The following is a 23,852-nucleotide window of genomic DNA, read 5'->3' as shown; positions in this document are numbered from 1 at the left end:
GACACTTACATCGTCGTCGCATTTCGTGTGCCACTGATAAGGCTGCCTGACGCACACCTAAAATTCGAATGCAACGTTTTTGCATTCGAATGTGGATTTTTATTTTAAATTCGACGAATATTCGAAATGCAAAAATTTTTTGACAGCGCTACTGTCTGTCAGAGACCGTAACGTACCTAATACATCACGCACATGAGAATAAATTTGTTGTTCACTCGCTGAAAATTACTTTTTATCAAATGTAGATTACTATCTTATCAGTTGTTTAAAAGTTTGATCAAATTTTATTTAATTTTCCAAGAAAAGATGAGCCATTTTTACACGATTTGTTTCATTTAATTAACCCCTAGCAGATTTTGACTAGAAATAAAGTGACTATAGAGAGCTGCTGGGATGAAGTATTTTTGTAGGGAAAAACCCAGAGCGAGCATTTTCAACGCTATCTCACGACCAATTCGTACGTATTTTACAAGGTGGCTAATTCGTACAATTTTGTACGATTTGTCTAGACCCCAGTGACGGGTAGGTTTAGGGGCAGGGTTAAGTGTAGGTCAAATTCATACGAATTGTGCAACTCGTAAAATACGTACGATTTAGCACAAATCGAGTGAGGTCGAACGAATTAGCCACCTCTTAAAATATGTACGAATTGCCGTGAGATCAGGCTGGCATTTTAGCACTTCTGTTTCCATCGTCCTGAAGTCAACGTTTTTTTGAATGGGTTTTTGGTTAAATGCCTGAAATAAGGTCTGTTTAACACAAGCTCAGGATATTTGCACGTTCTATTCTACAACATAAAATGTGTCCGTAAACCCCCTCGTGATTTCTTTTAAAGCTTTTATGTGTGTTAAAAAAGGACTGTCTAAATGGGACTACAGAAGTTGTCGTGGGACATTAAACATGATCACACCGAACAAGTAAACTCATCTACTCACTAGTCGCTTTTACAGCCTCGATGTGTTTATAATCACACTCTTGCAAACTATTCTAACTCAAACATTCAGGGGAAATGGACTGAAAGAGTTGTTGGAAGCTTAATGGTGGTGAAGCTGAAGTCATGCGACCGCGGCATCAACATTGTGTTCATTTGTGAAGATTATCGGGATAAACAAAACACAAATCATACACTTCTGTGGGTCACAGAGCTTATTTTATGCAATATTTGAAAAAGCCAGTGGGAAAATGCTATTGAGTTTTTATCAAAGGAATCAGGGTGATGCGAACTGTATCTGGCCTGCAAAAATACGTCATCACTGCAGCACTCTATATTGCATTTGTAGTGTAAAAGCTGCAAAAAATTACATATTAGGAAAAGTTGCACAAGACATCTCAATACCAGATGTAAACAGCAGTCTGTCTCACCTGATCAATTGTGACCCTGGACCACAAAACCAGTCATAAGTGTCAATTTTTCAAAATTGAGATTTATACATCATCTGAAAGCTGAATAAATAGCTTTCCATTGATGTATGGTTTGTTAGGATCGGACAATATTTAGCAGAGATGCAACTATTTGAAAATCTGGAATCTGAGGGTGCAAAAAAAAAATCTAAATATTGAGAAAATCGCCTTTAAAGTTGTCCAGATGAAGTTCTTAGCAATGCATATTACTAATCAAAAACTAAGTGTTGATATATTTACAGTAGGAAATTTACTAAATATCTTCATGGAACATGATCTTTACTTAATATCCTAATGATTTTTGGCATAAAAGAAAAATCTATAATGTTGACCCATACAATGTATTGTTGGCTATTGCTACAAATATACCCCAGCGACTTAAGACTGCTTTTGTGCTGCAGGGTGACAATTCTGATCAGATCAGCCGAGATGATAATATCAGGCTTAAACATGGATTCAGAAAAACTGGATAAAATGACACAATATATAAGACAATAAAAGTAAATACCTATATAGTCATTGCATTTGCCTATGTCATAGTCCCATACTGAGATGTCAAGAGTCTTTTTGGCCAGCTCTGCATGCTTAATTTCATAGCTGAATTCCTGCAAAACAATAGTTCAAATGGCAAAGCAAGAGCAAAAGCAAAAGATCCAAGCAGAATAACAAGGCTTCACTGTTGGACCAGATTATTTAAATACACCTACAGGAAAGAGATTCAAGTGGAAAGAAACGTCAGCATTGCATTGGTGTTGCACGCTCATTTACAGCAGAATGCTTCTCCTTTTTTAATGAAAGAGCCAATTCAATTTGGGTCACTATTTTAAACATGAAGATATACTGTATATTTGCTAGTGCTGTCAGTAGATTAATATATGATTAATCACACATTTTGAAAGTGCTGAAATTTGAAATTCGAGTATGAGCTTCATATGCTCGCTATATCAAGCCATAAAAGCCTTATACAAAACATAAAACACATATGCAAACTTTTCTTTATTGATTTTTTATATATATATTTTGACTAAAGGTTCAATGCATTGTTCAATATATATATATATATATATAAACTATTTTTCTGAGTTTTCTTATGTCAGGCGTTTACAGAATTAAGTACCCTTGAAGTTTTAAGTTAATATTTCATTAATTTAACCACACATTCACATAATTTATGCCCTCAAGCAGCAAACCCACTTTGAAGGTAAAATGTACCATTTAAATGAATTGCTCATTACATTAAAAACTCTTGGCATCGAAAAATACAAACGTGAAGCTTGTTCAAACGCTAGAAATAATGAAAATAATCATGCTACAACCTTTGATCTTATAAAGTTCCAGAGGTTTTAATAAAATTAGCCCGAAGATGAATTATCACAATTAGAAGATCAGGCATATGTAATATCATCTCATATGTATTAAGTGAGCTGAGACCGGGATCCTGCTCCTGAACTTAAATAATTAGTAGTTTAGTATAATTAACCAGGTCAACTCTTGTTCAGTCAAACTGTTTGTATTCATTTTTTATGTTTTTGGGATCATTGTACTCAGATGCAGAGTGTACACATCTACAAATAAACAACTGTTTGAGAAATTAATAAACAAAAATGTGTCAGCATTGCAAATGTAAAACATACCTCATTAAACTCTGGGTTGAGTGTCTTCTTCTTGGTCTGCGTCTTGTTCTTCGCTTTCTTCCCCATATCAGGTTTCAGATATCTATATCCATTCATAGAAATATACAATCACATTTTTAAGCATTTGTTTTTCTTTTTAGAACAGATGTAAAATTTGTTTGTACTGTAAATATATATATTTTTTAAACAAAAATCTAATTTCACTGAGTCTAGAAATAATACTTATCTGAGTCCTATCACAGTAACTAATGATTCATTAAGAATTATATAATGTTTAATATTGTTTGTTAATGACTTAAAGGAATAGTTCCACCAAAAATTACAATTTGCTGAAAATTTACTCAGGCCATCCAAGATGTAAATAAGTTTGTTTCTACATCAGGTTTGGAGAAATGTAGCATTGCATCACTTGCTCAGCAATGGGTGCTCTGCAGTGAATGGGTGCCGTCAGAATGAGAGTACAAACAGCTGATAAAAACATCACAATAATCCACAAGTAATCCACACCACTCATCAGTTAATGTCTCCATCTCCTGTTGTCTGCATGTTTGTAAGAAACAAATTTATCATTAACATCATTTGCGTTTACCTTACCGGTTCCATCCGGCTAACATGTGAGTCCATAATCAATAATAAAGCTTCCTTCAGTGATTAAATCCATCTCCTGTTGTCTCTCACATCAGAATCCAGCCACATATTTGTTTAGAGCTGTTTTGGACTGTTTTTGCTTGTGCTTGATCTGTGCAGATTTCTCGAAATGTAGCATTGCATCACTCTGCAGTGAATGGGTGCCATCAGAATGAGAGTCCAAACAGCTGATAAAAACATCACAATAATCCACAAGTAATCCACACCACTCATCAGTTAATGTCTTGAGAAGCCAAAAGCTGCATGTTTGTAAGAAACAAATTTATCATTAACATCATTTGCGTTTACCTTACCGGTTCCATCCGGCTAATATGTGAGTCCATAATCAATAATAAAGCTTCCTTCAGTGATTAAATCCATCTCCTGTTGTCTCTCACATCAGAATCCAGCCACATATTTGTTTAGAGCTGTTTTGGACTGTTTTTGCTTGTGCTTGATCTGTGCAGATTTCTCTCCTGGCTCAGACGAGACGACTTTTTCACTGGAGGAAGCAATATTCTGGATCAAATTTTAGCCGGAAGCAACGGTTTGAAGTTAAAAATGTCTTAACGTTGGATTGTTTTCCAAAAAACACACAGCTTTTCTCTTCACAAGACGTTAACTGGTGGACTGGAGTGGTGTGGATTACTTGTGGATTATTGTGATGTTTTTATCAGCTCTCATTCTGACGGCACCCATTCACTGCAGAGCATCCATTGCTGAGACACTGATGCAGTGCTACATTTCTCCAAATCTGTTGAAGAAACAAACTCATCCTAATCTTGCATGACCTTGAAGGTGAGCACATTTTCAGAACATTTTCATTGTTGTGTGAGCTATTGCTTTAAATTATATGCGTTTCTTCTAAACATGAAATGTCGAGGTTGATAGAGAGAAACTCACATTTTGACAAAAGGATCAGAATACCCATTCGCATCCATTGCAGCTAAGTGAACACAGCGTACAACACCTACAATGAGACGACTCAGCTGACTGCTGTACATGAGGGATATCAGGATCCGTCCTCTCTCTTCCAGCTCAGATCCATCCTTCCCAGTCTACTCACACACACACACACAAACAAAGCAGTGTGGATGATAATGAGAGAACAGGAGCGCTTACTTATTGCAGAAGCACATCATTCTATAAGTAGCACATGGAGGATAATTCATTTTGCTATTACTTGTATTTGCAGCTGATACACATAACAATAAACACCAAAATACACAAGATGCACAAAATAATGGAATCACTACATGAAAAAACTCTAGTGTAAAAAAAACTCTGGGTTGGGGTTTGTGTGTCATCTGGACTAATCTGGAAACCTCTGTTAATGATACCCTTGTGAAAAAGAAGTGCAATTAATTGTATTGAATGTGCACTTAGCTGTGTACTTCGAAACGTAAAGCTACATCTTAAGAAAAAAAACACTGTACTTGTAGATAAAATAATAAAAGGCCACTTAAGTGACTTAAAAAGAGACAATTTCATGACTGTATTTCTTAACACTTAAGCGCACTTTTAAAAAGTGCAACAATGTCAAAAATAAGTCTTACTTTAAATCATGTTTTCATAAGCTTCTGTCGTGCTTTAAATAAGTAACATACTAAATACATACTAAAGCACATGTAAAGTACTCTTACTTTATCATTTTAACTAATATATTATTCAGTATTACATTTAAAGTTAATCTATTTTAAATTTAATGAATTGTAATTTGTTTAATTACAAATATATTTAAATTGACATACAGTTATTACTAGAAATGACTTTCAAATCTATTTTAGTTGATCATAAATGTACATTCAGCAGTACATTAACCATATTTCAAAGACGATAGTAATTATGAAATTTCATATAAAGATGTACTTAAGTCCTAATTGCATTTAATATAAATTTAAACTACACTACATTCAATACAATTGCAAATACCATGCAATTAAGTGTCCAAAAACATTACAATCAGTTCACACTTAAGTATAGTATTTCTGTAATTAGCATACTTTTAAAAATGGTCGTTAAGTTTAATTATTTTTCACATGGGTATGTAATTAGTCTGTATAGTTATATAGAATAATGTAAATTATAATGCATCCATGGCAGACAGGTGCCAATCTGTGACATTAATCTTAATATGAATGCAAATATTTTGTTAGGTGATATTTTGGTATACCTTTATAAATATGAGTTTAAACGTTTACCTCGTCCTCATAGAGAGTGATTCCTCGCGCTCCGCCTGCAGTTGATGATCGTTTTGTCTAAGGAAAGAGAGGCAACATTTTTTACTTACATATCTGAAAGGAATATATATTCAGTGATGTTTGTAAATATGTCTGTGTGGCGTATGTGTGTATAAAACACTGACCTGCACAACCCTCTCTAGACACACGTTAAAGTTCTTCTTCTGATTGAACTTGAGTTTTTTCAGCGCAGCTCTGGTTTCTCCGATGAACTCATTGTGACCAAACTTGTCTTCATCACAGACCGATATTCTGCACAAACAAGATCCCTTAAAAGGTTAAATATGAATTTGTGATTACCGAATGTCCAGCATAAAACATATCACTTGAATACTTTCTTTAATCTATGATTAGCTAATTAACTGAACGTGTTGTTATTGTTCACTAAAACTAAAGCTGTTCCAATTGTTTTCGGGAATTGAAATAAAGCTGAAATAAAATATATTATTATTATTATTATTATATAATATAAGACAAAATGAGAAATGCCTTGGTAACTAACTGAAATAACACAAGTGTAAGTAAGTACTATGAAATAAAATTGAATTGAAGTTAAACAGAACTATAAACTAAATTAAAACTGAATATTAAAAGGGAAAAAAACTGTAATTCCAAATATTAATAAATAATACTTTGTAAATAATCCTAAACATATATGCTTCACTAATGTTATATTATCAACTTAATCCATCATATTTTAGCTGTGGGAACAATGTTATGATGAAGATCAATAAGATAAAGCCTTCAGTTCAGTCTCAATGCATCCAGTATTGAGCTTTTGGTTTACTGTGGTGGGAAAGAATTCAATTAGACTACATTTACTTATTTTACCTGTATTAAAACATACACACAGGGTCCCAAATTAACACTTGCAAAGCACAAAATTAATATTTACCATAACACAAATTTCCTTTCCACTAATAGCTGAATCTACAGGATATTTCTCTTCAGAAATGAGAAAGTAACTATATAAGTATATGCTTTCCCCCACACTGAAACAAATCATTAATTTCAGTCCAGTATCACAGAGGTTGTCAACCTATACTGTTTTAAAAACTTAATTAAAATGAGCTAACACAGATATTTTTTTGAGCGTGACTTATATGTGACCCTGGAGCACAAAACCAGTCATAAGGGTCAATTTTTCGAATTTGAGGTTTATGCATCATCTGAAAGCTGTATTCCTACAAATATACCCCAGCGACTTAAAGTCCCCATGAAATCAAAATTAAAGTTTTTTTGGGTGTTAGTATCAATATGTTAGTCTTAAGGTTATCTATAAGGCAGTGTGCTCCAAAACAGTGACAAAATTCGCATTTAGAAGATATAAGCATTCAAAGCTTGCAGTTCGTCACTTCCGCCAAAACGGCTCAACGATTTTTTTGACGTCATGTCGTACTTCAGCATCTCATCAAACTTTCTGTCCAATCAAATGCTCTCTAGAATCCGAAGCCCCGCCCCCTACACTATAAAATAGACGCTGGAGCCGCGGCTGAGATCGGTCACTTGTCCACAGAATTAGTATTTTCTGTACAGTGAATGGCACGTAGTGCACTATATAGGAGACAGGGAACGATTCAAACAGTGTAAATATGCTTTCCATTGAGGAAAAAAAGAAGTCTGGTTTGGCGCTGTGTCCCGCTAACCACCGCACCGCACACACACTCTGCTCCGGTCCAGAGACACGATAGCACGGAGCGGATCACATGCACGAGTCGGCGCAGACCACAAAATGTATCGGAGCTATTTGAATTCTACACAGAATGCTATATTTTATAGCAATATGGATGAGATTGTGGCTGGTATACTCTGTCAAATGAGGCTTTACGGAGCTCAATGGCTCAGAACGGCTCTAGCCCAAGCTGTGATATAAACGAAGGCTATTAGCTATTTTAAAAGGGGCGGGGCTGCTTGATATGTCCCGCCCTGTCTTCCTGTTTCAGTTCAAATGACGTCAACACATAGAGTAACACTGCGTGTTTCTAAGCATTTCAGGGGACCTTTAAGACTGGTTTTGTGCTCCGGGGTCACATATAAGAAAATAAATAACCACGGCAGCTGTACTGGAGAGCAATGTGTGTGACTGAAACCTGAGGGTCTTGCGCTGCATGTCGTCGTCTGTCAGCCCGTGGTACACCAGCGTCTCATTCCAGGTTGGGTTGCGAGTGTTGCGTAGGGTCTTGGTGCGTAATTTATTTGACTGCATTGACAGCAAAGATGCTTTGTTTAACCGTCATTGCTTGAGCAGAATAAAAGAAGCTTCGAAACAAATCTTTTGCATAAATGAGGCCCGTCTCATGAAGCTAAACCGATCAGGATCACTTTGGAAAAGCCTGTTTCCACCACGGGATAAAAAACAACTCTTGTCTTACAATTTGCGTGACATTTCTCAGAATTGTGAGATATAAACTTGCAGTTGCAAATTATAAAGTTTGATTCTGAAGGAAAAAAGTCACAATTCTGACATCTTCTTAGGAGTTTATTTCTCACAATTAAATATCTCACTTGCAATTGCGTGTTATAAAGTGAGAATTGCAAGTTTATATATTGCAGTTCTGACATAGAAACACACAACTGCGAGTTTATATCACACAATTCTGAGCAACCTGCAATTGCACGTTTAAATCAAATAATTCTGAGAAAAAAGTCAGAATTGTGAGATAAAAAGTTGCAATTACCTTTTTATTTTTTTTTATCCCGTGGCGGAAATGGGTTTACAATCAACGTGCTACTATATAGTTTAAAATAAATTATCAAAATGTAATTGCACATGGGTTATGCATTTATAGACTAATCCTGATCACTAGTCTTTACTAGATTATTCATATGTCCTTGTTCTCAATATGTAACTTGCAAAGAAATCCAATAATAGATCAGCGATAATACAATTTTTATGCAGCTTAAATGTCAGAATATAATATGATATATAATACGTTTTTATGAAGTGTGCTGTTTTGATGAATGATACGCAGGGGGTGTGGCTTTATTGCATCAGGGACATGATTGGTCGTATTGGTCCAGTTTTGTTTTGTAATCTCTTGCCCAGAACAAAACCTGCCATGTTTAGCCATGTGCATTCGTAACTGGGATGATGAACACCAGGAAAAAGCAATCTACCTTCATGAGACTGAAAAATTAATGCTCAAACTACACGCAAAGTTAAAGGCACAACATGTAAGATTGTTTTATTAAAATATCCAAAAACCACTAGAACAGACAGTGTTATATATTTTGCTGACTTGTGTACTTACACTATCCCAAATGTTTCGAAGAATGTTGGAATCCAGAGAAATAAGCAATTTTAACTAGTGACACGGAGCGTGTCTATAGTGTCATTGTGTCGCCTGCCAATGCCGTCATAACCCCTCGATTTCCCCTCGGTTTTGTTTTGTAGAAAACATGGAAACACCAAAGACGCTTTAATATGTTGTGTGTTTTAATAGACCGGTGACGACCGCACAGAGTAGCATTATAACAGAACTTTCAAATGTATCTAGTATGATAAAACAGCGCTGCTTTACCCCACATACACACGACCGGAAGGAGCGGAAGCGGTCGACTGTGGCATAATAAAAGCTCCGCTGCTTTACCCCACATACACACGACCGGAAGCAGCGGAAGCGGTCGGCTGTGGCATAATAAAAGCCCCGCTGCTTTACAGCCGTTTGTCACGCTCGTTCAGCGCCTCGTTTCGCTTCGACGGCTTTCAGCCTCAACCTGCTTCGTTCTACTACGTTAATAAATCATCAGCTCATCCATGAACATGATTTCTGCCCGAGTCCCGTCGGATTGCATCGGCTGTGGGGATGAAGACCACAACTCCCATGATTCCACACTCAGTCACAGCGTCATCAAACTACGCCTTTGTCTATTTGTTTATTTTGAATACGCGCCCTCTAGCGGCGAAAATTACATATTGTGCCTTTACCCGGGAAGCCACTTAAACCTACTTCATGAGACGGGCCTCTATGTTATTTCATTATAATTAAAAAAAATGAATACCAGAAAAAAAATCTTTAACTTTGCAGTAATTTCTACCAAAAATGCAAAAAAAAAATAAAGTCTATATGACCCTTTTCACATTTTCACGTCATCATAGTTGGGTAAACTTGCATACTGGTGAATGGAAACTGCAGCAAATATGATTTGTATTTGCATTTTCCATTTGCCCCAATAGCAAAAGAGAAAACCCACAGAAACGTTTCTATGAATTGCCAAAATCCAAAAATATTCAGAGATTGATTACATGAGAAGAAGAGAGAAAGATGTCAAATTTGCCATCTCTCCCTCAGCAGTTGTATTTGAAAGACTCACGCAGCAGCGTTAACCAGTTTTATGTAATTTAGTGCCACGGTAATAAAACACAAAACATTGTGTATTAAATGTGCATTAAATAATTTAGAAGTCAAAATGTAAAAATCTTTGCTACATTTACAATTTTAATAAGTGTGGAAATGCGTCGTCACGGTCTGTCAAAAGGGTCCATTACAAAAGTGTTGAATTATTACTTTAATAAACATTACAGGCATTGTTTAAAATGATTAATATTTGAGTGCCTCTTGCGTCGGTACAAGCGGCGCACTAAATCTCACCTTGCTCGCACCCGGTAACAGATGAAGCTTAACGTAAGGATCTGCCAGTCCATTCGAATCCATCGGCTTCAAACCCTTCAAGAAAATATTACAATAACTTAAAATTCTGTCACAACACAGCATTCAAGCACAGTGCAATATTGCTAAAATAACATTTCAAATTCTGCTTATTTAAGAGTAGGCACAACTACGCACATTCAAATTGACTTTGATTGTCATTATGGCCTATGAAGAGTGTTAGGCTCTTAAACTAAATATCAGCACAATAACACTCATCCAAATTAAATTCAAGGACTAACTGTTGCATGGTAATAATTGCATATCTCAATAATATTACAACATAGTTAGCCCACAAATACAACAGGCAAGAATATAATGTTCCTAAGATATTAGATTATTGTCTAACAATACTTGTATGCTTCTTTTTATTTGTGTGTAAGACTTTTAATATTAAGATACCTTCGCTCTAATAATGCTGCAGTGGAGGCTGTTGTTCCCTTGGTCATACAGTAAAGTGAACTCCAGTGATCCCAGAGTTGCTGAAACAAATGCAATATATTGCATTAAGCACAAGCATTTCATTAAGTTTGAAAGCATGAGTAGCAGAATCTAATCTAACAGGTCTACATTTCAGTGAATGCTATAAATAATGATGTTGCTGCTCGCTGTTGCACTTCATTTAATTGAAACACACACACACTTAAGTATTTCAAGTTTAACGCAACAGTGACATTGCCAAATCCAAGTTATAACATGGAAAAATTCTTTCAACCATACATAGCATTTTTTGTGATCACCCACACTTATAGTTTAAATATGTTGTAAACAGCACAGTTTAAGGACATATAGTTAGCAGTCTGTTTAGGCGAAGGCCTGTGGAATGCCAAATCTGCAAAAAAGAATTAGTAAATAAACATATAAATATAAATAGAAATTAACAATAAACAAACATACAAAGAAATGTTAAAAATCTAAATAAATAAATAAATACACAATCATCCAAAGAAATGTAAACAAAACAAAAATAAATATAAACATAATTATAAATAAAATAAATGAAAGCATAATTAAGTATAAAATGACATGTAAACAAAACAAAATATATGCATAATTAAATATACAAAGAAATTTAAAAAAACAAAAATAAATACATAATTACGCAAAGAAATGTTTAAAAACACTAAAATAAATACTTAAAACACAAAAAAGTAAATAAAAATGAAATACATAAATATATAATTAAATATACAATGTAAAAAAAATGCTTAAATAAGTATACAAAAAATGTAATAAATAAATACATACTTAAATATACAAAGCAATTTAAAAAAAAAAATGTGCTGTGACATTTTCTCAAATGACTTGCACAGCATTTTATGCAATCAACATTAAAAAAAAATTCAGATCAACAAATTCGGCATTAACTCTAAACTCTGCTTAGTTATTTTGGTGCTACACACCCTTAGTGATTAATGTGAGGATAGAATCAAACCTACAGGCGAACCGCACAGTACTGATTACAGTAGTTAACAACACAAAGGCCTCTTCTTTCCACCAACAATGAGAAAACTGACAGCGAGTCTCTTAATGAATTGATGCATTCTCATTTTTAAAGCATGCTTCTGCTAGTCACAGACAAAGAGGAACAAGACGTCAATGAAAAGCTGCTTACTTGCTTCATCTGAGTCATAGCTGTTGGCCTCCTCCTCGTCGTCCGCAGGCGGAGCAGCTCGAGGGTCGACAGCAGGCTTCTGCTCCTCTCTCTCTGCGGGATGGGCTCTCTCCTGCGCATGAGACGCAGTGCTAATGGATTGATAGGCTCCTCTCTCTGCCTCCTGAGCAGCTGATAGGAACAAAAGATCTCTTTAGATTCTGTTATATTAATAAATACTCCTAAATTATATTGTATGTGCATCAAATCTTAAACATGTAGTTGCATATAATATAATGTTAATTAAAAAATTAGGCCACTTAAGAGACTTGCACAAAACAAGAAATGCACCTACTGCATGCTTGAAGCACATTCCTATGCAATACTATAAAGAAATAATGCATGTATTTGTGTGTATGTGCATGTTTGTTGTTACCCGGCTGGAATGTGCCTGATGGGACTGGTCTGGCCGCTTGGACGTTCACCGTCTTCTTCATCAGCACTGGGGTATTCTGGGAGCTTCCCGCGTCTCCATCCTCCTCTGAGTAACTGCGAGATTGAAGGTGAGCAGGTTTTGGAGCCACAGGTGGTTTTCGTGTGATCGGTGGATCCACTGTCGGCTCTGGAGCTTATACAACAAACACACAGGCTATAAACTACCAGTCAAACGTTTGGAATAATTATGATGTTTTAAATAAAGTCTCTTCTGCTCACCAAGGCTGCATTTATTTGATTAGTACAAACAGTAATATTGCGCAATTGTATTGCAGTTTAAAATAAGTGTTATCGATTGATATATATATATTGAAATGTAATTTATTCCTGTGATGTAATGCTGAATTTTCAGCATCATTACTCCAGTCTTCACAATCCTTCAGAAATCATTCTAATATGCTGACTAACATATTTTATATGTATGTGTTGCATAAAATTAATGTCATGTTTGCAGTTGTGCAAATATTCGGGAAAACAGCATTGTATGGTAATCCCTACATCATGTATTATAACCATACATTTTTGGGGGAATTTTAATAATCTTGGTGGCATGTCTGTCCTAGTAAAGTGTGATAAGTAAATGCATAGTTCACCCAAAGATTTACATTACTATGGTTTTAACTTCAAACCATTGCTTCCAGCTAAAATAAGAGTCCTCTATTCATAATAATGCTTCCTTCAGCAAAAAAGTCGTCTCATATCAGGAAAGAAATCTGCACAAATAAAGCACCGGGTGGATTTTGATGTGAGAGGACAACAGGAGATGGACTTTTCCTCTGGAGGAAGCGTTATTATGGTTTATAGACTCATATTTTGGCCAGAAGTGACAGTTACTTTATGCATTAATGATGGATTTGTTTCTTACAAACACAAATTTTGACTTCTCAGGATGTTAACTGATGGACTGAAGCGGTGTGGATTACTTGTGGATTATTGTGATGTTTTTATCAGCTGTTTGGACTCTCATTCTGACGGCACCCATTCACTGCAGAGCACCCATTGGTGAACAAGTGATGCAATGCTACATTTCTCCAAATCTGATGAAGAAACAAACTCATCCTAATCTTGGACGGCCGGAGGGTGAGCACATTTTCAGCAATTTTTCATTTTTGGGTGAACTACTCCTTTAAGTTTTCTGGGGTTGTAACATGTGGCAGTAACCAGTAGATGATGGAAAAGCTAAAATCACAGTTTGTCCAGCTCACCTGCCGCCGGTGCTTGCACAGCCGCTGGAGGAGCTGCAGGGCTCTTCTTAGGACTGGGATCTCTGGCTCTGGAAATGGGCATCGGTGAGGGCAAGAACTGCTTATTCTTACAAACACAAATTTTGACTTCTCAGGATGTTAACTGATGGACTGGAGTGGTGTGGATTACTTGTGGATTATTGTGATGTTTTTATCAGCTGTTTGGACTCTCATTCTGACGGCACCCATTCACTGCAGAGCACCCATTGGTGAACAAGTGATGCAATGCTACGTTTCTCCAAATCTGATGAAGAAACAAACTCATCCTAATCTTGGACGGCGGGAGGGTGAGCACATTTTCAGCAATTTTTCATTTTTGGGTGAACTAACACCTTTAAGTTTTCTGGGGTTGTAACATGTGGCAGTAACCAGTAGATGATGGAAAAGCTAAAATCACAGTTTGTCCAGCTCACCTGCCGCCGGTGCTTGCACAGCCGCTGGAGCAGCTGCAGGGCTCTTCTTAGGACTGGGATCTCTGGCTCTGGAAATGGGCATCGGTGAGGGCAAGAACTGCTTAGGGAGACCTTTGAAGAACCAGGCTCCAGATCGCTTCCATACCTTTAATAGAAAAATAACGCAAGCAACATTTACAGACAGTTAGACTCCAGATCACGTTCTTGCGATGCTTGTTATTCCCCCACCTCTCTCTGCTCACTGCAGATCTTGCAGAGCCACACAGACCGCGGCCGAGCGTTCGCCTGCACTCCACACTTGGTGCACATGTTCTGAGGGGAACAACAGCACGTAGTTATTAAAGACAGTGAAACAGTATTAGAAATAGTGAGCGGAATGAACTAAGCAGCTGTCACACTTTCATGTCGGATGAATAGTGCTTCTGCGGTGCTGACTATTGAAGATGTGCTTTAATGTTTCAGAATCAAATTCCATCAGCATTCCTTTTACTGTGTTAGTTATTTATTCATGATTTTGGTGCATGTGCCAAATATATAGCAGTCTCACAAGAATTCAAATGTTCTAAATATGAGGTTTCATTTTATTTGGATTAGTTTCGCACCTTTTTACAGTCCTCACAAACCACTGGTCTGTCCCCTCCGGCTCCCAGCTGCTCTCCACATAAAAGGCAGAGCGACACTCCGTCCCCACAAACGGCTTTTTTCATGTTGTCCAGACGATTCACCAGACGTCTATCATCAATAAAACAGAGTGCACATTGGTCATTATGTTAACAAATGCAGTGCCCTCCACTTATATTGACACTATGGTAAAACCTTTTCCATCTTTGATCCATATATATATATACATGGATCAAAGATGGAAAAGGTTTTTCAAGCATTAACACAATAAAAGTTTAACAAGCCTTTAATTTTGTTTGTTGTTGTTTTTTTCATATGTAACCCTGGACCACAAAACCAGTCATAAGGGTCAATTTTTGGAAATTGAGGTGTATGCATCATCTGAAAGCTGAATAAATAAGCTTTCCATTGATGTATGGTTTATTAGGATAGGAAAATATTTGGTGCAAAAAAAATCTAAATATTGAGAAAATCGCCTTTAAAGTTGTCCAAATGAAGTTGTTAGCAATGCATATTACTAATCAAGAATTAAGTTCTAATATATTTACAGTAGGAAATTTACTAAATATCTTCATGGAACATGATCTTTACTTAATGTCCTAATGATTTTTGGCATAAAAGAAAAATCAATAATTTTGACTCATACAATGTATTGTTGGTTATTGCTACAAATATCCCCCAGCGACTTAACACTGCTTTTGTGCTGCAGGGTCACATATATTATAATGTGTCCTGTTTAATTTTAGATTTTTTTTTTGCCAAAAATAATGACTATCATACATTTTTTACCAGGATTTAACAAAAAAACAAAAAAAGTCTTGCCAGGCAAATTAAGTAGAAGAATCGTTAGATGGCATTAAAAGACTCTATTTAGGGATCAGTGCAGCTCTCAAAATTATAATTCATTTTAAATCTTTACCCATCTTTGCCACTATCCTTCTAACCACTATGAATGTGTCCTGTTTAATTTTAGATTTTTTTTTAGCCAAAAATAATGACTATCATACATTTTTTACCAGGATTTAACAAAAAAACAAAAAAAGTCTTGCCAGGCAAATTAAGTAGAAGAATCGTTAGATGGCATTAAAAGACTCTATTTAGGGATCAGTGCAGCTCTCAAAATTATAATTCATTTTAAATCTTTACCCATCTTTGCCACTATCCTTCTAACCACTATTTTTTTTAACCATTTGTCAACAAGAAATTTAAAATATAGTAAAATATAATAATAACATATTAAATATAATACAATTTAATATGATCACTTTTTCTTTCATATATTTCGATAAGACCAGGTCAGAATAAGTATATTGTTTTATTTTTACATACACTGTTACACTGAATGACAATGGAACACTGTTTCACACATATTCTGACATTTTAATTTCACAAAATAATAATTTCCCAATCCCCTCTAGACATAAATGTTTTCTTTCAATCATGAAATATTTCAAACTTTTGAGTTTTCTCAGGCTGGCCACACATGAAAATATTCAAATGCATGCTTTATTTAACCTTAATGTATGTCAAGGCGGCGATGACAATCGATAAACATCCATAATCTCTCTCCTACCCAATCCTCTCTTGCTCCATTGCCTCCATTTTTTCGGCGCGGACGATGACGCTGTTGATGACCTCCTTCTCTTCATCAGTCAGCTCTGCACCGAGACACGGTCCAGACTGCACATGGACACCTTTCGTGCCCATCACCGCATCTGTCATCGTGAAATCACTGGAACCTGAAGCAAACATGAATAACAGTAAGGTAAAAATAAAATAGCAACCCAAAGAAACAAATATATATTAGTGCAAAAAAATCTAATTTCCAAGTCATATACGTTGCTTAAACCTATAATAATGATTTATGACCCTGGACCACAAAACCAGTCATAAGGGTCAATTTTGGGAAATTGAGATTTATGCATCATCTGAAAACTGAATAAATAAGCTTTCCATTGATGTATGGTTTGTTAGGATATTTGGCCGAGATACAACTATTTGAAAATCTGAGGGTGCAAAAAAATCTAAATATTGAGAAAATCACCTTTAAAGTTGTCTAAATTAAGTTTTTATCAATGCATATTACTAATCGAAAATTAAGTTTTGATATATTTACAGTAGGGCATTTACAAAATATCTTCATGCAACATGATCTTTACTTAATATCCTAATGATTTTTGGCATAAAAGAAAAATCAATCATTTTGACCCATACAATGTATTGTTGGCTATTGCTACAAATATCCCCCCGCGACTTATCACTGCTTTTGTGCTCCAGGGTCACATATATGTTTTCGAGCTGCCGGGACATTGCACACACAACCCACAGACCAAAGCAATCTTTATGCAGTTTTATTTTTCAACCACTAGAGAGCAAAAAGTTTCAGAAAAGGTCAAATAAAATAAAATAAAATAAAATATATTGTACATTTGTATATTGTATATTATACATATATTGTATATTATAAAATAATATAATATGTTGAAATAAAAAAATATATTTTTAATTGAGATGAATTGGTCACAGTCATGTAATTAAATGTCAAATTGTACTGTGCCTTAATCATATAATCAAACGATATATTTTTGTAACATGCTTATTAACATTTTAACAAGAAGCAAGGGTATATGCTGGTTGCAGTCGTCTTGTGTGTTTTATAATAAATTCAATAAAAATACATACAATCAAAGAAAAGATTATGAAATGCATGCATTCTTTTATCACTGTCTTGTTCACAGGTGAAGTGCAATAGTTGCAATGCAACTATCATGATTATGGGTTACATAAACTGGCATCTAACATAACAAAACAGCACTTATCACTCAGTTTAGAGCTTTCAAATGTAACAAATATATTACATTTATAATACATCTTTTATATAAGATGCATGGATGTGTAATGGCTTTTATATATATATATATATATATACATATATATTAACGTAAGGTAATTCCTATTTATTTAGGCCTACTGAAATATGTGCCTGTGTTTGCTGATGTTTCAGGACGCTCCAAATGGCTAAATGAAGTGAACGTCAACAGATATCCCCAGTGAGCAGTGAACGACCCTGTGAACCCTGAGAACGCAGCTCAGGTCTGCTGATGAGTTGAATCAGATGTGGGTGATGAGGGTGATGCATTAAATATTCAGCCTAGAGGCTTAAAATTGGTGTATTGGAGCTACACCTAACCACCAAAAGAGGGCACTTCAACGAAGACTAATGCATTTTGGGCTGTAACTCAAATCTGTACCAAAAGTAATTTACAATAGACCAACTCACCCCGAACAACTTCATCAAGATCAATTACTATAAATAAAATGATTAGTTAGTGTTACATGGAGGCCCAAACCTGTAGAAATTCAAAATAAATAAATAAAAGGAAAATAAATAAAGAAACGTATGACCTGATAAAACAAATACAATTAATTTTTAGTCCTGAATTTATTACTTTTTGCCCCTTTATTTATTTTTTTCCCTTTATTTTTACATTTACATATACTTGTTGAATTGTGTGGCTAGGCCTGTCACCATAACGATTTTGTTGTGCCATATATTGCCCCAGAAATAAATGTGATAAACGATATTATTGTCATTTTAAGACCATTTTATGCCACTGAATATATAATCATAATTTAACAGCATATTTATGCAAGAAGGCCTACACACTTCCAAATGACAACAACCTTTTTGATTCTTAAGAATATTTAGATCATGGACATTAAGTCAAAATATTAGATAAATTAAAAAACTTGAATACATAGTAAATAAACATTTTCTTGTTACAGCAAAGTAACAAGTAGCAAAAATGAAAAATGCACAAAGAACTCGTATGGAGATTTTTCCATCTACAGATTTTTCCCTGACCTTCTTTTCTCTGTAAATTAAGGGTGCACTGTATTGCTGAGAAACACAATCACTACTCAGCAGTCAGATAAGACACAGATCCCTAAACAAGGCCATATCTGCAGATGAAACTTTGTTTGAAGAAGCATTTTTTAAATTTGAACTGGCACCGATTACACCACGTTATGTACGGGAAGCTGCAAAAGACACAGGCGCAAGTGGAATGCAAAAAACATGGTGACATAACTTTTTATGTAAATATAATGGGCAATATAGTATGTCTCCAAAAATGACTGAGGTCATGTAGTGCGATAAGTCGATATATTGATTATTGCGACAGGCCTACACTGTAAAAAAACATCTGTGACATTTACGGTAAAATACCGGCCGCTGTGGTTGCCAGAACTTCACCGTAAAAAATATGGTAGCAACATTTTAGGTTTTACAGGCTTAACTTAAATTCACAATACAATACCGTATTTCATTAACTGATGTAATGTTAATAAACCAACATACTGAAGGGTTAATATCTGTTTTGAACCATTGTAATGCACTGATAAACAGCTGTTCTACGAGCTGAGGAGGGCAATACTTATATATATATAGAAGGTGCACAGTGTCATTCATACAAACACTAAACACCATCATGGTGACACACGTGATACTGAAATAATGCAATAAATATTAATTTAATAACATAGATGTAAGATTAAACCCTAATGTACACAACTGATAAGAAAAAACTAAGAAGAAACATGTTATTTCAACAAAAAAACATCAAATATGAAGTGTCATGCAGGGAATTCTGGGAGTGTCAATTTACGTTTTTCACAGTAAATTATTCAATTACTTTTTCTTTTTCACTTCCAAAAACCGTATTTTTAACAGTATTGTACTGTAAAATTACATTAAATGTAATTACATTTATTCACTGCATATAGTATGGAAACGTACTGTTAACCAGTTAACAGGTTTTTACTGTAGAATTTTTACAGTCTTTTACTGTTAAAATCACAATCATTTTTTACAGTGTAGGTGTGGCAGCTTTTATTTAAATGGCCATAACTCTTGAACACAATGAGATATTTTAACACAATTTGGTATATCTACTCAAGGTCTCAATCTGTAGACACAAGACTCATTTGGTGTGATTTGGCCACTTGGTGACACTGTAACAGTTACAAATATACAAAAATACACTGTATGATAATTAATTAATAAATAAACAACCATGGGTGATGACAAATACAACAACAGCATAACAAAGCAGCAAACAGTGAAACAAACAGTAAGCATGCTCCTTAGCTTAAGTTATTCATGTCACTGTACAGTGGTGGATATTGAGTTTCTATCACTGTAATATTATCCACAGATTCTCACGGCAGTCAGAAATGCAGGAACTATTTGAGACGGTTACTGTGTTGAAAGCACATTTGGCCGGCAGAAACAGCACTTCTTAATGCAGAAGGTTATTTTAGGCTTATCTGTTTTCTAAAAATGTATTGCATATTCCAATTCAAACATTGCCAACATAAAAAAAATAGAAAATGTGAGCCAATTATGCAAACTAACCAAATTAACCTATCCAAAGATTAGAGATATGTGTATACATTCCTCATTTTTGAATATATTTTTTAGTTGTTGTGTGTAGGCCCTTTTTAAATGATTTAATTTGTAATAGTTTATTTTGTCCCTGACTTTCACTGATATTGCAATGTCTATTCAGTTAGTCCTGTCCCAGTTTCTGTTTACATTGATTTCGCTGCACTAGATAAAGGTTTATATATAGTTATGTGTGTAGGTGATGTGAAATTCCAAGCACCGTTTCTCTGTCTTTTTTATTTATTTATTTTTTGTATCATGTAATTGCAAGCAGCCAATTCAAACATTGCCAACATAAAAAAAATAGAAAATGTGAGCCAATTATGCAAACTAACCAAATTAACCTATCCAAAGATTAGAGATATGTGTATACATTCCTCATTTTTGAATATATTTTTTAGTTGTTGTGTGTAGGCCCTTTTTAAATGATTTAATTTGTAATAGTTTATTTTGTCCCTGACTTTCACTGATATTGCAATGTCTATTCAGTTAGTCCTGTCCCAGTTTCTGTTTACATTGATTTCGCTGCACTAGATAAAGGTTTATATATAGTTATGTGTGTAGGTGATGTGAAATTCCAAGCACCGTTTCTCTCTCTTTTTTATTTATTTATTTTTTGTATCATGCATGCATATTAATCACTGCATGTGCTTTTAACAATTAATTTGCCACCTTTAAACTGCTAAAAGCTGAAAAGTGACCAGTACCTAAGACATTGAAATAATAGTGGCTAGTCATAGTATATAAAAACCTACATTTTAACACCACACACACACAAAAAAAAATTAAAAAATCAATCAATCAATAAAAACGTTTTATTTAACAAAAAATGTAGGTTTATAAAGTATGTTTGGGTAGTATTGTAATGGAAGCTGAAAATGTCGAATACTAAAGCTTTAATCAATTTTCATATGGAGAAATTAATATTTGATTTATTACTTCTTTAGAGGGCTCTGCCAAGAGCATGGTGTCAATTCCTGCAAATATATTGAAAGAAACCCTATTTGGGTTATTACGTTTTTTATTTGCCTCCTCAATGTATCACTATAGAGTGTTGCCTATATCTGCCACCACAATCAAAGATATTTGAAAGCTGAGTATGTGTCAGCATGCTTCACTTACAGTACATGTTGGCCTAATTTCTAATTTAGCACATTTTGTTTTGTTAAATGGACTTAAGACGTCCAGTATTGGGGTTCCCAGGACCACAAGACTTGGGACCTGGGCTCTGGGGCGATGGAGAACTCCAAGTCCAGAGGACACAACTCCATGTAACAAATCAAGAGCACAAGGACCATTACACAGTACAGCATAAAGCCACAACTGTACTGGGTCTGCTCTAGAAGTAGCATATACAGTCTGTATGCAGACAATCAATCAATCAATAAATACAAATCTATAGGCTAGCTACACATTCATTCAATGTCTTTGCACATCACTGCTCTATAGTGACATACAAGATAATTACCTAATTATTTTTCCTGAAATGTACAAGCATAAGGGTTATTTCGTGGGTAAATTGCTGAAAACGCCTTGCATCTATTAACAACAGCAGTCAAATTGATGGACATCCCTTCAAATCTCTTCAGTATTATTCAAATGGGTAAAGTCATTTGACTGCAAGAATCCACGCCTTAGTAAATTTCCTGCAAAAATTTTTACTGCGAGGAAAATACATCAAATATCATTCTCTGACATAAAAACCGATACAGAGAAACCCATTCCAAAACTCCACCCGCGAGCAAGCAGAAGCAGGAGAACTAGGTCATATCTCTACTGAAAACACTAGTTTGGATACCCCTGAAAGCAAGTGCATGGTCATTTACACCCATTGCACACACAAAAAAAACGATGTTGTATTCTAGTATGAATTACTCTAAAATGCACAAAGCAGAAGAAGAAGCGCTCGCGATCTGGGCTTTATTTCCATCAGAGCTGAACGCACCTTGCCTCTCTCAACGTGAAGCAGAAGCAAAACCCGCATTGAGATGACACACCTTCCTCTTATCTTCTAGAAGACAACAGCGTGATGGTTCTTTCAGTCCTACAGCAAACTCGAATGCGACCATCGATAGATATTCTTCACCCAAAGCTCACATAGATTCAGATTTTTACAGCAACCATTGTTGAGCCATCATGTCGATATAGCCTGGTTATGGATGACTGAGGGCAGAATGCATTCGTACTGACTTAATATAGCTCCATTATCACCTCATCTGATGTAAAATCAAAAGACACCATTCCTTTTTTATCCATGCACTCTTTTCTGTATTAAATAAATGGCAAGACTCATCAGGTTTGAGTGCGTTATCCACAGAATCCATCACGTTTGTCGATTAGAAAATGATGCTTTTTGCATGCATTGTATTAATAAACATGTTTGAAATAGACCCAAGTGAGGAAAATGTTATTTCGAGTATTCTTACCTGATAACAGCCGCCCACTTCTGAAGCAAACAATGCGGACTATCCGAGTGAGGTCAGTCTCAGAGACTGCGCACATGAGGAGAGCGGCTGGCCGTGTTCATTCAAACGCTCGTGCACATCACAAGCCACACACTCTTCTCCTGATTTTCCTTTCAGCAGACGCCTCTGAGCTTTGCGTGGAGCCCTCTTTACTTATTTCACGCCCGTGATACCTTACTGTGGAAACCTGAGTGGTGAGATGTGTTCAGAAGCTAAAGATCTGCACCACTTTTCAAAAGAAACCGGTGCGAGATCAAGGTAAGGATGCAACCAAAAGATTTGGGGGTTACAAAATGCACAAGTTTCTCAATAATCCGTAACCCGGTCTCATGAAAGTGCGTATAAATAGTACGCCAAATAAAAACGAAAACTCGTGGTATTGATACGCAAAAATGGACTTTGGCGTGTATATGCTACACGGTGGGTAGGTTTAGGGTTGTGGGGTAGATGCGTATCATATGCACGCCAACAAATTTCGTATCATATGCACGCAAAAAGTGCGTGTTATATGCACGCCAAACACATGCGTATCATACGCACGCCAAAGTCCATTTTTGCGTACCAATACCACGAGTTTTCGTTTTTATTTGGCGTACTTTTTATAAGCATTTTCATACTGATCCATCACTTTTCCGAATATTGAGGCCTCATTCAGAGGCCTGTCTTAAGCAAGTAGAACAAACTTGCTTATAGAGCTGGATTTAAGACAAAAACCAAACAAATCCAGTTCAGTTTAGTGGTCTCACAACACTATAAACATTCTACACTCTCAAAAATGGTACAATGCTGTCATTGGGGCGGCTCCCATAAAGCTAAAAGGTACATCTTTGTATCTTATGTACTCCTACATATTAGTACCTTAAAGGTGCATATCAGTACTTTAAAAGTAGCCTACATGTCAGTAGGCTACCTAAAGTGTATTAGTGTTTTCTTGAAAGGGTACCGCGCCAGTGTATCATGAGTTACGAGCAGCTCACTAGGTTTGTAAAACTTCACTAGATCTTCATATGCTTTAAAACACTT

At 35.5% G+C, this 23,852-nt stretch overlaps 1 protein-coding gene across 2 annotated transcripts in view; it reads right to left on the bottom strand.

The window, feature by feature from the left end:
- The window catches only part of LOC107550179 (rabphilin-3A), a 27,885-nt gene extending 5,005 nt beyond the window's left edge, over positions 1-22,880 (bottom strand). The window contains exons 1-15 of one of the 2 annotated variants that reach the window (XM_016231416.1): positions 22,791-22,880; positions 16,492-16,657; positions 14,900-15,029; positions 14,526-14,609; positions 14,298-14,442; positions 12,582-12,773; positions 12,167-12,337; positions 10,954-11,033; positions 10,495-10,569; positions 7,993-8,102; positions 6,028-6,154; positions 5,864-5,920; positions 4,566-4,720; positions 3,036-3,117; positions 1,910-2,006 (exon numbers count right to left, since the gene is read on the bottom strand). In XM_016231416.1, coding sequence (XP_016086902.1) covers positions 1,910-2,006; positions 3,036-3,117; positions 4,566-4,720; positions 5,864-5,920; positions 6,028-6,154; positions 7,993-8,102; positions 10,495-10,569; positions 10,954-11,033; positions 12,167-12,337; positions 12,582-12,773; positions 14,298-14,442; positions 14,526-14,609; positions 14,900-15,029; positions 16,492-16,657; positions 22,791-22,866 — 1,747 coding nt within the window. In that variant the 5' untranslated portion in view covers positions 22,867-22,880. The remainder of the gene's footprint in view (positions 1-1,909; positions 2,007-3,035; positions 3,118-4,565; positions 4,721-5,863; positions 5,921-6,027; positions 6,155-7,992; positions 8,103-10,494; positions 10,570-10,953; positions 11,034-12,166; positions 12,338-12,581; positions 12,774-14,297; positions 14,443-14,525; positions 14,610-14,899; positions 15,030-16,491; positions 16,658-22,790) is intronic. The other variant, XM_016231418.1, reaches the window with a different exon arrangement.
- Between the last annotated feature and the right edge of the window lie 972 nt (positions 22,881-23,852).

This window comes from Sinocyclocheilus grahami, unplaced genomic scaffold (genome assembly GCF_001515645.1).
Source record: "Sinocyclocheilus grahami isolate Dianchi unplaced genomic scaffold, SAMN03320097.WGS_v1.1 scaffold390.1, whole genome shotgun sequence".
NCBI classification, from domain to species: domain Eukaryota; kingdom Metazoa; phylum Chordata; class Actinopteri; order Cypriniformes; family Cyprinidae; genus Sinocyclocheilus; species Sinocyclocheilus grahami.
This window is presented reverse-complemented; position numbering and strand designations above follow the sequence as displayed.